The sequence below is a fragment of the Gouania willdenowi genome, chromosome 18 (assembly GCF_900634775.1).
Source record: "Gouania willdenowi chromosome 18, fGouWil2.1, whole genome shotgun sequence".
Classification (NCBI taxonomy): Eukaryota; Metazoa; Chordata; class Actinopteri; order Blenniiformes; family Gobiesocidae; genus Gouania; species Gouania willdenowi.
The window spans coordinates 25,509,461-25,522,367 of NC_041061.1; the positions used below are offsets into that span (position 1 = coordinate 25,509,461).

The following is a 12,907-nucleotide window of genomic DNA, read 5'->3' on the forward strand; positions in this document are numbered from 1 at the left end:
AGGAGTAATACGCAGTAAAGCTGGGTAGAAAAGTCCAAATTTCACACCAGGACACAAGTGAAGCTCTTTCTTAACTTTGGCAAAAGCAGCTCGCTTCTTGGCCACAGAAGCAGTGAAATCTGGGAAGATCGAAATCCTCTTTCCTTGGTAAAATAAAGGTCCAGATGATCTAGCTTTCTGTAGGATTTTACAGCGTTGTTGAAACATATTAACTCTCACAACAAAGGGGCGAGGAGGCTCCCCATTCTTTGGCTTAGAGCAGAGAGTACGGTTGGCACGATCCAGCATTGGCTCCCAGTCCAGGTCTAGCAAGTTTTGTAACAGTTTAGCAACAAACACAGTTGAACGGGAGTTCTCAGACCCTTCTGGGCGACCGTGGCTCAGGTGGTAGTGGGTCGTCTTCTGATCGAGAGGTTGGGGGTTCGATCCCAGTACCTGCCTATGTGTCGAAGTGTCCTTGGGCAAGACACTGAACCCTAAGTTGCTCCCAGTGGTCGACTAGCGCCTTGCATGGCAGTCCTGTCCCACTGGTGTGTGAATGTGAGAGTGATTGGGTGAATGAGCTGATGTGTAAAGCGCTTTGAGACTGCTTCAGTGTGGTGATAAAGCGCTATATAAAATCAAGTCATTTACCATTTACCATTCTGGGACACACACCAGATGAATATTATTAAGTGTCGACCTTCCTTCCAAATCCTCACATTTTTGCGTCAGAGAGCCAGTCGACTGTCAGTAGACATTATTAGCAACATGTGGTGTCCAAAAAAAGTTTAAAATAAGGTGCCAAAATACATTTAAAATCACATTCTAGCAGCGCGTCTGTGGATGCGTCTCACATGCTGTGCGCTCCCAAGTTTACATAAATTCTGAGCTATGTGTGCAGCAACTGTAGAAAGTGGGGGTCAGCTGTGTTTCTTTCGACAGGTGGAGGAGGCAGATGACTGGCTGCGTTATGGGAACCCCTGGGAAAAGGCCCGCCCAGAGTACATGCGCCCAGTGCACTTCTATGGTCGAGTAGAACACACAGTGGATGGTGTACAATGGGTCGATACACAGGTTAGTGGGAATATTCATCACACCACCTCTCCTTTTTGGAGTGGGGTTTAATTTTGACAGTTAATTTAGAGTGTAAATTGTGTTTTGATAAACATCAAGAAGTATTTTGAAAGCTAGGAAAAGACGATTTTGAGAAAATTTTTTCTGAACAAAGTTTTGGTTCTGTGTCATGCATCTAAACATTCTGTGTGTGTTTGGGATGCAGGTGGTCCTGGCTCTTCCTTATGACACTCCGGTGCCAGGCTACAGAAATAACATTGTCAACACCATGAGGCTGTGGTCTGCCAAGGCTCCCTGTGACTTTAACCTCAAAGACTGTGAGTACGTATGGGTAAATCATAGATTTGTGTCTTTATTATTCAATCAAAAAAGATTACTTCAATCAAAAACATTTTCAATCAAATCACTTACATCAAATGCAACTTTTGGGAGGTCAAATAAAAAATGTTTCTTTGATTTGAAAAGCGTTGATTGAACATATTTCTTTGACTTCTTTGATTGGATAATAAAGAACCAATCTACTTCCATGGAATCATGTCTGATCTAAGAGAAATATTTAACATTTGACTCATATTGCAAACAGATATTTTGCATTTATTGCTACTTGGCTCATCTGATGGGGAGTATTTTTTAGTTGAATGTGCTAAAAGAAGTGACTGGTCATAAGTTTGAAATTACTAAATGCTTAAAATGTTCAAAAATGCTTTGGTAAGAAAAAGTGAACACAACAGTCTCAACCTCCTGTTGATCCACAGTTAATGTTGGAGGTTACATCCAGGCTGTGTTGGACAGAAATCTGGCTGAGAACATCTCCAGAGTTCTGTACCCCAATGACAATGTAAGTGTGTGCACAGTTTGTTATACAGTATAAAAGCCAGGGTTGGGGTCATTACATTTTCAATTATGCATGCTAAATAACAATTTAACAATGATTAGTGACCAGCATTTTTTCCAATTACAATTAAATTACGATTATTTTGTTTCCACTGAAAGTTTATTCCAATTACATTCTCAATTTCTAAACTTCAGTTACAATTAATCACAATTACTGAACCAGAAATTAATTATGGGATATGGGTTTTGACCCATGTCCTAAGTCAGCTGTAAAATACACTAAAAATATAGGTTTTAATATTTTTGGTGTGGGGGCGTCTGAACCTTTTTTGGTGCTATGCACCATGGCACCTGAGCAACATACAGTAGAATGTAACAGCTGACCCTGATTAACTTATGGGTCAACACAATAGACCTTTACAAATGTAAACTACTGCCTAAACCAGGCATGTCCAAAGTCAGGCCAGTTGCTGCTCGTGTTAAAATTTCTACCAGAAAGCATCTTCATTCATAAAATCAATAACACTGTTGACCACAGTAAAAAATACACATATACAAAAAGCTATTTTATATTTCACCAGATGATGGCAGTAGACCTGTGGCCACACTCTCTCAAGGCTGAAACACATGGCCTGTGTGACCTAGCCGGGTCACGGCGCATTCGCAAATTGCAATTGTAAACTTGTCTATTTTGCCCCATTTTTAAAATGGCAACTGGGACTAAAAAAAGGAAAGTTGATAGGAAGTTTCCAGGACAAGTGGAAAATAGTGTATTCTTTTTTTCTTTTTTTTATCAAAAAAAAAAAAAAGAAATTAGAGTATTCTTTCACTGACATACAAAATAACTATCTGCCTAATTTGCCAAGAAACTGTGGCTGTTTTTAAGGAGTTAATTATCAAGAGGCACTGCCAGATGAAACACGCCCACTATGACAAGGTAACTGGGAAAGAAGCTGGCGAAAAATTGACACATCTGGAATCTGATTTATGGGACAGCAGCGATTTTTCACAAGAGCCCACAAATTGTATGAAAACACCACACCACAAAGTTGAGGTCAGGGATTTTAACATGTAGGCTATTGGTTCTGTGGACTTGGTGAAGTCCGTTGTGTTGTGCTGTTCACTAGGGCGTTAGCTGTGTGGTCGCGTTAGATGGATTGATTGATAAACTCTCTTGTCATCGTCCTCAATGAGTTATAATTGACCCCATACCTGGCGATAGCTACCAACATGATATTACCATTACAAAATATCATGTACTGTATTTTTGTAATTTGACACAATTTCTTTTGGTAAAGCATTTTAATCTTCACAATGTTTTTCAGTTCTTTGAAGGCAAGGAGCTACGGCTGAAGCAGGAGTACTTTGTCGTAGCTGCAACTCTTCAAGACATTATTCGCAGATTCAAGGCCTCCAAGTTTGGCTCCACAGACTTTGTGCGGATGGACCTTTCCATGTTGCCAGACAAGGTAAAAGCTTCCTGGTGTGGGTTTTTTTTTTTTTTGATAACCTTAATGCAATGGAATATTTGGTGTTATCTCTCTTGTTGCTTTGCAGGTTGCTATCCAGCTGAACGATACTCACCCTGCGCTGGCCATCCCTGAGTTAATGAGGATCCTGTTGGACATTGAGAAACTCACCTGGGAAAAGGTAAAGGGAATGTTTTGTGATCTATGCTAAAACCTGTGTCATTCAGCAGAAATCATAATTTAGCTACATTCATCATGATATTATTTGATATTCAAATAGTGATGCATTTGAACTAAGCATGTGGAGATGAATCGATATGAATCGGTATCTAGATACAAATGTGCGTGATGCGAGTTTATCGATTCATTCAGTGTGCATCGGGACAATTTGCGTGTGAAATCGAGATGCATCGGTAAAATCTATGGTGGCATTGATTTCATAGGTACTTTTATATCATATATATACAATGGGTTTTGTTGTCACCTTTTTCATGCTGTTGGTGTTTGCATGTCTGTAATTAAAACTAGCATTAGGAGGCCACAGTTCAGGGAGAGCCGCTGGCATGGAGGTGAGGACATCAGTCTTAAGGTAGAAATCAAGGTTAAAACAGGCCAAAGCCATGTTAAAAAGGAACACATTTTTTTCGCCGGAACGCATCATGTTACTAAAGTCTCACATAGGTTAATATATGTAGATTTATGTTTGAAACTGTCAAGAGATCTGAAGGATACTGTTTGCTTCATGTCTACTTGTGTTTTTGACTATTTGTATCTGTAATGATAATATACTATGGCAAAAATAAAGAAAATAAATAAATCACAAAGCAAATATGTAGCATTGAACCCCATTAGATAACATTGTTGTACATATTACAGCCTCATTTCAGCTAACTTGGACGCAAACCTCTTATATAGAGGTTGAACATAGCTGATTACAGTGGTGCTGCTGCTGGTCATCATTGCCTGCTAAGATTTGATTTAGAGCTTCTAATGAAAGAGAAGTTCATGGATGAGAAACCTCTGTCGAGAAAGATTTGGGGCCTCATGTACAAAAGATGTGCGGTCTTTCACATCAAGTCCTGAGGTGGCGTACGTACGTTTCTACATAGTTGATGCTTTGGATTCTCAGGATTTATCAGGCACACTACCACAATAATACAATACATTAACACATGAATCCCTGAGCTGCTGTAACACATTTTTTGAGAGTTAGTTTTTTTCATTTTTTTTCTATCTAATCCGAGTCATCCACATGTGGTTTACTACCTTACAGAGCGCTCTGTGCTGGGATCTCCTACAAGTGATCAGCTGATCTCTGAGTAACAGATACTTACATCCTAACACTTTAACGCTTTCAGTCTAGGCATCATTAGCAGCCACACAAACAAACGCACATACACATTATTATTGTATTTGGCAATTGAAATACCAAATACATAGTTTTTGTAGGAGTTCTTGTTGTATTATTTTGCAATCGTAGGAGTTATTATTGTTTATTTTTTTCCTGCAACTTTTCCGCAACTCCTTTGTCGTGTATGGGCAGAGATTTGTGCCACTAGAAACTGAATTTAAATAGCTGGTATTGAAATTGAATTTACTGTTTTGAAACTGAATTAGTAACTTGAAATTGTATTGAAAATGAATTAGCAACTTGAAATTGTATTTTTCCTGTTGAAAAAAAATCATCTGAATACATTCCAAAAATTCAATACATTTCAATTTCTCAAATTCAGATTCACTGCACACAATTCAATTTCACTACACGGAGACACACTTCCGGTCCGCAAGGTTGAGCAATCAATCACTGATTCATGGAACTCCTGTTTACATCTACAAAAACTCCTTTTCGGCCGTGGAGGATGTGACCATATACAGTATCATACAATAAATGCATTTATTATCTATCATATCTATATAGCCCTGAAAAAACTTCAGACTAATTTGCATGAAAGTTATGTTTAGACTTTGCTAATAGACGGGCACCGTGGGGCTGGTGACATCAGGGGTCATTTGCTTGTTATGAAATCAGTAATCGGTCAGTGGGTGACAGGGGCTGTGTTCATGTGGATGGTGGCAGAGGGAAAGAAGCTGTTTTTGTGTCTGGAAGTTCTGGTCCTAATGGACCAAAACCTCCTTCCAGAGGGGAGAGATTGAGGGTGTTCTCACACTGGCAACCAGGACCGTTAATAACCAGCTCTGTGCATGTGTGAAACCATGGGTGGCCATTGTCTGGCCTGCGTAGGTGTGAACTGCACCGCAAGGGGGATAACGGCCCGATGGTCCTGCTGGAAGAGGTGGGCCAAACAGCGTGCCAGACTGGCATGGTGGGCCGCGCATGCGCACACACAACTCGACTCGACCCGTGCGCAAAATGTGATGACGTTGGTACCGCACAACGCTTTACGGCACCTAAACATCCACATTCCGTAATGATAGCGGTGTCAGAAGTGCTTGTTAGCCGATGAAAAGGTCAGAGTTGGCGTTACCAGAGGATATACATGAATGACACCACAGAGAACTCATGGAGGTAGAGAACAACATGACCGTCAAGACTTCTCTTTGCTCAGTCTACAGCGGGACAGCACCGGAGTGTAGCAGCTCATCATCAGGTCCGGGTATTTCCGAGGATATAAATACATTTTACTGGTATATTAACCCGTATTAACCAAAAAACGTGTCCTGTTCTCAAAATACCAGTATTATGTTACACATTTTCAGCAGTTAAATGTCCCATTTCCATATTTTTTGGTTTATATGGGTTAATATACCAGTAATATGTGTTTATATGCATATTTGTACCCTCGAAAATACCTCGGAATTCCGGGTTTTACTCGAACCCCCCATCATGGGCGACTGTGGCTCAGGTGGTAGTGGGTCGTCTTCTGATCGAGAGGTTGGGGATTCGATCCCAGTACCTGACTATGTGTCGAAGTGTCCTTGGGCAAGACACTGAACCCTAAGTTGCTCCCAGTGGTCGACTAGCGCCTTGCATGGCAGTCCTGTCCCATTGGTGTGTGAATGTGAGAGTGAATGGGTGAATGAGCTGATATGTAAAGGGCTTTGAGACTGCTTCAGTGTGGGGATAAAGCGCTATATAAATCAAGTCCATTTACCATTTACCATCATCACGTCTCTGCAGAAGAAGACCCTCCGCTGCACCTCAGCACTTTAACAACTCACTAATTTCACAATTTAAATGCACTATTTTTACCTTTGATTTTCTGTTTGCATGTTGTTTACTTTGTATTTAATAAAATTGTTTCTCCAACAGTTGGTTAAATCTACACATTTATACTGTATATAAATGAAGTGAATAATTTACAAATAAAAAAAAAAAGTTCACTGATAGTGACATAGAGATCTCAATGTCACTATCTGTGAACTTTTTATTTGTAAAATATTCACTGGACGTTTCTCTGGTGGTGTGTGCAGTGGTTGTTATTATTATTATTGTATGAAGCCAACATTACTGCAGCTCTGCACATCATCGTTGTCCTGTTAAAGTCTTTTATACAAAGACTTAAAAACAATCTGAAATTAGTGGTGACTCAAGTAAATCACCTTTATTATGCATTATAACAATCTGCTCTTGAAACATCAAATAATTCTTCCTTAAGTCTCTAAATTATTGAAACAATGAAAAACAACTCCTAGAAAATCAAATTACAAAACATTAAATAATCATTGAATATACATTTCAATAAATAAGTGCATCCCATGGTCCCATGTTGACTGAACTTTATTCTGCCTGTTGTCTGTGGAAGTGATGGGTCTAGACCAGGTGATGGAAACTAGGGTCAGCCTATGGTTTTCTTGTCCAGGGAGGGGCATGTCCACTTTGCATGGACTTAAAGAAGAAGAAATAAAAAAGTTAGATATTGTCATGTTCATCAAAAGGAAAACTGAAAGTGATGGAGATAAATATGCTCAGATGCCTTTATAGGCTCACTGGCTCAGTTTCCTCCTTTGTTTTCAAATCCCTTTGAACATCCATTTATGGTGGTTTTTATCAAGAGTCTTCATTTTCAATAAATCCACTGCTATGTGGTCTGTTTTAATCTCTCTCTTCCTTTCCCACTCACTTGGTTCTCTCTGTTCCTTGTGTCGATTTCGTCAAAACAAAGCGGCATCTTTAATGTTTTGTTACGTGTGAGTAAAATTACCGCAATTTACCAACACTGGCTGTAAAGAGCAATTTATTATATTTCATAAACTGGTGGAATTTCTCAGATAGAGCAAATATGAACAGAGTTATGGTCATTTAAATTAACATGTTGCATTCAGGGGCCCTGGGAAACCCAGTTCGTTCATATAATCCAGCCGTGAAAAGAGCACATGTCTGGGTAAATCTTGACGTACAGTTACACTACGCAACAGAAGATATGAAATTAACAGCATGTAATGTCAACAACAAACCCAGAGTCACTTAATGATGACATAATGCCATACGTGTGTCATTAATTAACGTGATGATGAGTTTGTCTGTGGGAACCGAGTTGAGCTGGTGATCACGTCCGTTCTACCGTGACAGAAATGGGACAGGGAGGGGGGCGTCCCTGCTGTGAACTTGGAACGACCCGAGCTGGCAGTATGAGTACACCCTGAAACAGTTTGTGACCGGGGTGGGAGGGGCCGGCCACAAACTTTCCTGCACATCTCAGAATCCTTGAGGCGTACAGGTCCTGGAGGGAGGGCAAACTGCGGTCGATTATCTTCTCTGCAGAGTGGATGATAAGATGCAGTCTGGCCTTGTCCTTGGCCGTAGCTGCAGCGTACCAGATGGTGATGGAGGAGCAGAGGATGGACTGAATGATGGAGCTGTAGAAGTTCACCATCACCATTCACAGTCCAAACACTCCTGGAGTTTCTCCACTGCTTCACTGGTCCACTGTTTAGATTCCTTCACCATAGGTTTACAGAGCTTCAGTCTCTGTCTGTATGAAGGAATCAGGTGGACCATCAAATGGTCCGACAGGCCCAGTGCAGCACGGGAAACGGCGTGATAAGCACTGCTTAGTGTGGTGTAACAGTGATCCAGTGTCTTCTCCTCTCTGGTCGGACATTTCATGAATTGTCTGTATTTGGGGAGCTGGTGTGAGAGGTTACCTTTATTAAAATCACCAAGCACAAGTCCAGGTAGGTCCGATCCATGCACAGGATCTGGTCGGCGAGTGTGCGCTGTGCCTCGCACACATCAGCTGACCATGGGATGTACACACCAACCAGGATGAATGAAGCAAACTCATGGGGGGAATAGAAGGATTTGCTATTGATAATCAAAGATTTCAGGTGAGGAGAGCAGTGCTGACGGATCACTGTCACGTCGTTACACCATGAGAGCGTGGTTGTAAATATTTATGGCTTTTTAATCATTTTAACTCTGCTGTTCTGCTGTTCCCTGACCACTGAGAACCACCATTGACATCAGACGTTCCTGCATTAAAGGATTTTCTTCAGAAACGTAACCTAACAATGACAAGATGAGAAGGAAAGACAAACACGTCTCTGTCCTGTTTGCTGCGTTGCAGCAGCCTGAACTTGTTGCTGAGCAGAGCTAGAGGAGCTACAAAGACCTCCTAAAAACATAGGTTGCTTATAACATGGCAATGTTACTGTAGTACTGTACCGGTGTAATTTGATGCTAACGGATCAAAAGAGCTGCATCATCTTAGTGAACACATATTTGTAACTGAAATTGTATAGAAATTTGTAAATATTAAATCTGAGCAGCTACATATATGCAAAAAGGCAGGATAGTATAATAAAGCAGCTGTGACAGTGTTGTAACCCAGTACAGTACACACCCACACCATGGACATTTCTCTCTGCTGGCCTCTGGCAGGAGGTACCGTAGCCTGAAGTGCAGAACAACAAGGTTCTGCAACTGCTTCATCCCTCAGGCTATAAGACTTTTAAACTGCAATGAAATCTAACAATCTATAACTTGTTACAAACCCAGTGTAATAATTCAATACTAATCCCGTGGTAGCACGTTATCACTGTTTTAAATGTGTATTTTTATGCATTTATTTTTAAAGCCTAACAGTCAAGCCTTGTGAGCAGAATTTTTGTTCTGTATGTGCCTATGGTGTATATGTATGAATGACAATAAACTATCTTTCTCTCTAGGGTTACATACAGCAGTAAGATAATGTTGTGCAGTGAATAGTGAATGTGATCATGTCCCCCTGTTACACATTGATCAGTTGTAGTTTTATGTCCAGGGGGATAAAAAGACTTCTGAATGTTTGTGGAGCAGCTCAGAGACTGAACATGTTCCTCTGATCATGGTCCGGCTCAGGTGCTGTATTTTCTCCAGGGTCTGAGACCAGAGAGTCCAGCTCTGTGTCCACCACAGATACAGCATCCCTCTTCTTAGTACACACACATGTACAGCCCAAAACAATGTTTGACCTATACATAAAGATGTGACGTTTTCTACTTGAAGCACTTCATTCATACATTTATCTGTGTAGTGTCAAATCTAAGTGACAATAAATTCAACAATGTTGGCCCCAAAATAACTGAAGCAAGGCAGATGACAAGTCATTTATTTAAAGGAAAAACAGGCTGATAGTAAACTTTGATCCTTGGGCATCATCACACAGCTGCGAGAGCACTTCTCCCACTGGAAGTTACAGCATTCATCGTCTGCTTCAGAGGATCATTGACGTCTGAAATAAAAAAAAAAATAATAAAGGCACACATTTAATTCCTCCTAAATCTGATGAATTACAGACAACATTTTCACATTTTCCCGTTTTATTGTCTAGTTCAGTTGAAAACGTGTGTTGACCTGAAACGACTCCAATGCCTAAGCATGTTATCCTACTGTAACACAACACGGAAACAAGCACGAAAATTACGCACAAACAAGCTGAAAAGTGACTTACATTGCGTCGAACACTTACCTTGTTTGAATCGTGTGGTATTTATAATGGAAAAATTCTTAATTTTTCTTTCTTTAGCTTTTTTCAGAGAGGGGAGTGAATGGGATTCGTCTTGTTCTGTCCAGTTGACCCCGCAGCCCATGACGTCGAAGGGTCACGGCGCTTGTGCAAATTGCAATTGGGAACCCGTCTATTAGCAAAGTCTAAACATAACTTCCATGCAAATGTAGGTAACACTTTAGTTTAGGGAACACCTATTAACCATTAATTAGTTGCTTATTAGCATGCATATTTGTAACATATTGACTCTTAATTAGTCATTATTAAGTACTTATTAATGCCTTATTCTGCATGGCCTTAATATACAACCAGTAAACCATTATCTAAGAGTTTTCCCTCAATAACCTCAGAATTATTACTTATTGGTATTAAGTAGGGAAGTCGTTGTATATGGATTACAATCTTAACATGCTAGGGTTAGGATTAGGGTTAGGATTAAGGTCAACCCAAACCCTAACCCTAATCCTAACCCTATCCCTCTTTGGACTGCGAGATTGCCATTAAGTGTATAATAAGGCATTAATAAGTACTTAATAATTACAAATTAAGAGCCAATATGTTAATAAGCAACTAATTAATGGTTAATAGATGTTCCCTAAACTAAAGTGTGTTACGGCTGAATTTGCTGTTGACCTCATTTGGAGACATGATTTATTGCTCTGGTTGAATGATGGAGTCCAGGAGAAGCATTGATGGTTTTATAAAAAAAGTTTATTCTAAGGCTAAGTAAAAAAGGTACAAGATGGAACAAAGTGAAACAAAATTAGCGTCCGTCCAGGCGGACGTCCGAAGGAAGTGCCGCTCCGTTTCAGCTTAAGGTTTTATACAGATAAGAAAAGGTCCCAACAGTGAGAAACAAAAGGGAGGGAGTCAGATGCCCATAGTGGAAATGTTGGAGGATGATGAAGATGTTATGAGAAGGTTCGGCGCCAGTCTTTATCTGTCTTGATAAGTGTGTGCGTCAGTGTATGTCTGCATGTGAGCAGAGATTCTGGCTTGGCAGAGACTGTGCTGCACTGAGTACGATCTGTACTGTTTAATCATGATTCAGCAAAAGTGAATGGAGTCATCATGTATTAAAACATGACAAATTGTACACATGAACATACATTTGATGATATCATGATGAATATAATAATTGACCATAACAAGTGTTACCCAAATGTACTACTCTAATGTTTTTTTAGGGCTATATAGATATGATGGATAATAAATGCCTTTATTGTATGATATCTATGGTCACACCCTCAATGGCTGTAAAGGAGTTTTTGCAGACGTAAACAGGAGTTCCATGAATCAGTGATTGATTGCTCAACCTTGCGGCCCGGAAGTGTGTCTCCGTGTAGTGAAATTGAATTGCGTGCAGTGAATCTGAATTTGAGAACCTGAAATGTATTGAATTTTTGTAACGTATTCAGATTAAACAGGAGAATTACAATTTCAAGTTATAAATTCAATTTCAAGACAGTAAATTCAATTTCAAAACAGTAAATTCAATTTCAAAACAGTAAATTCAATTTCAAAACAGTAAATTCAATTTCAATAATAACTGTTCAAATTCAGTTTCTAGTGGCACAAATCTCAGCCCATAGTTGTGGAATCCCTCCTAGGTTATTAATGCAGCACTAATGTATGTCATCTCATAGGGGCAATGTGCAGTTGACCTTTTTTGGCACCAAAATGTCAAGGTCAAGGTTGCGGCAAGTGTCAAAAACCTAAATTTTCCATATCCCTACGAATATTTATAGTACAAGTTTGCTTACATTTCTGAAAAGCTCATCTCAAGTGGAGCATTTTATTTATATATATTTCTTTATTTATTTTATTTGAGACTACGCTTTGTACATGATGCCCCTGGACCTTTGGGGGAACTTAAATCCACATTATTATAGCTCAAAGCTTTCTAAATTATAAATGGAATATAATGTCGATAAATTGTATATGTTCTGAAACAAAGTGGCCCTTAGTTACTCTTGGAGTTCCACCGAATTTTGCCTAAGAGATAGAAATGTGTAAATGAGACCAACTGACTAATGATGAGAATTTTAACCATTATGTCCTCAATTCCAGTGACCTTTTGTCATAGTTGGAGTCATTGATTAATCAATTAATGCCTTACCTGTCATGGTCTCTTCTGTGTGCAGTCCTGGGACATTGTGATTCGTACTTGTGCCTATACCAACCACACCGTCCTGCCTGAAGCTCTGGAGCGCTGGCCTGTTGACCTTTTCCAAAACCTGCTACCTCGACATCTGGAGATCATCTACGAAATCAACAGGAGGCACCTGGAGGTTTGACAGCTGCTTCTGAGCATGATAGGCACTAAGTAGTAGTCTAAGTTAAGAATCCACATTAGCCTTGCATTTGCTCACATTTGTTCATCCTGTGTTTGAAAGAGAATTAATGTAATATAGCCTTGTGTCTAAAAACTTTTATTTGATGTTGACATTGGATTCCTTGCACAAACAGAAGTGTTACCCAGACCAGTGTTTCTCAAATGAATACGTACGCAAAAAGAGTAAGCGACGACACAACAGGTGGTACTAGAGAGAGTGAGTGGAAAATTGAAAATTAACAGCATTAAAAATGTTTTTTTAA

The 12,907-nt window shown here is 39.8% G+C and overlaps 1 protein-coding gene across 1 annotated transcript in view; it reads left to right on the forward strand.

Moving 5' to 3' along the window:
* The window catches only part of LOC114480224 (glycogen phosphorylase, muscle form), a 57,692-nt gene that overhangs the window by 14,186 nt on the left and 30,599 nt on the right, over window positions 1-12,907 (forward strand). The window contains exons 5-10 of the mRNA XM_028474174.1: window positions 925-1,056; window positions 1,262-1,373; window positions 1,812-1,894; window positions 3,216-3,359; window positions 3,448-3,540; window positions 12,454-12,600. Coding sequence (XP_028329975.1) covers window positions 925-1,056; window positions 1,262-1,373; window positions 1,812-1,894; window positions 3,216-3,359; window positions 3,448-3,540; window positions 12,454-12,600 — 711 coding nt within the window. The remainder of the gene's footprint in view (window positions 1-924; window positions 1,057-1,261; window positions 1,374-1,811; window positions 1,895-3,215; window positions 3,360-3,447; window positions 3,541-12,453; window positions 12,601-12,907) is intronic.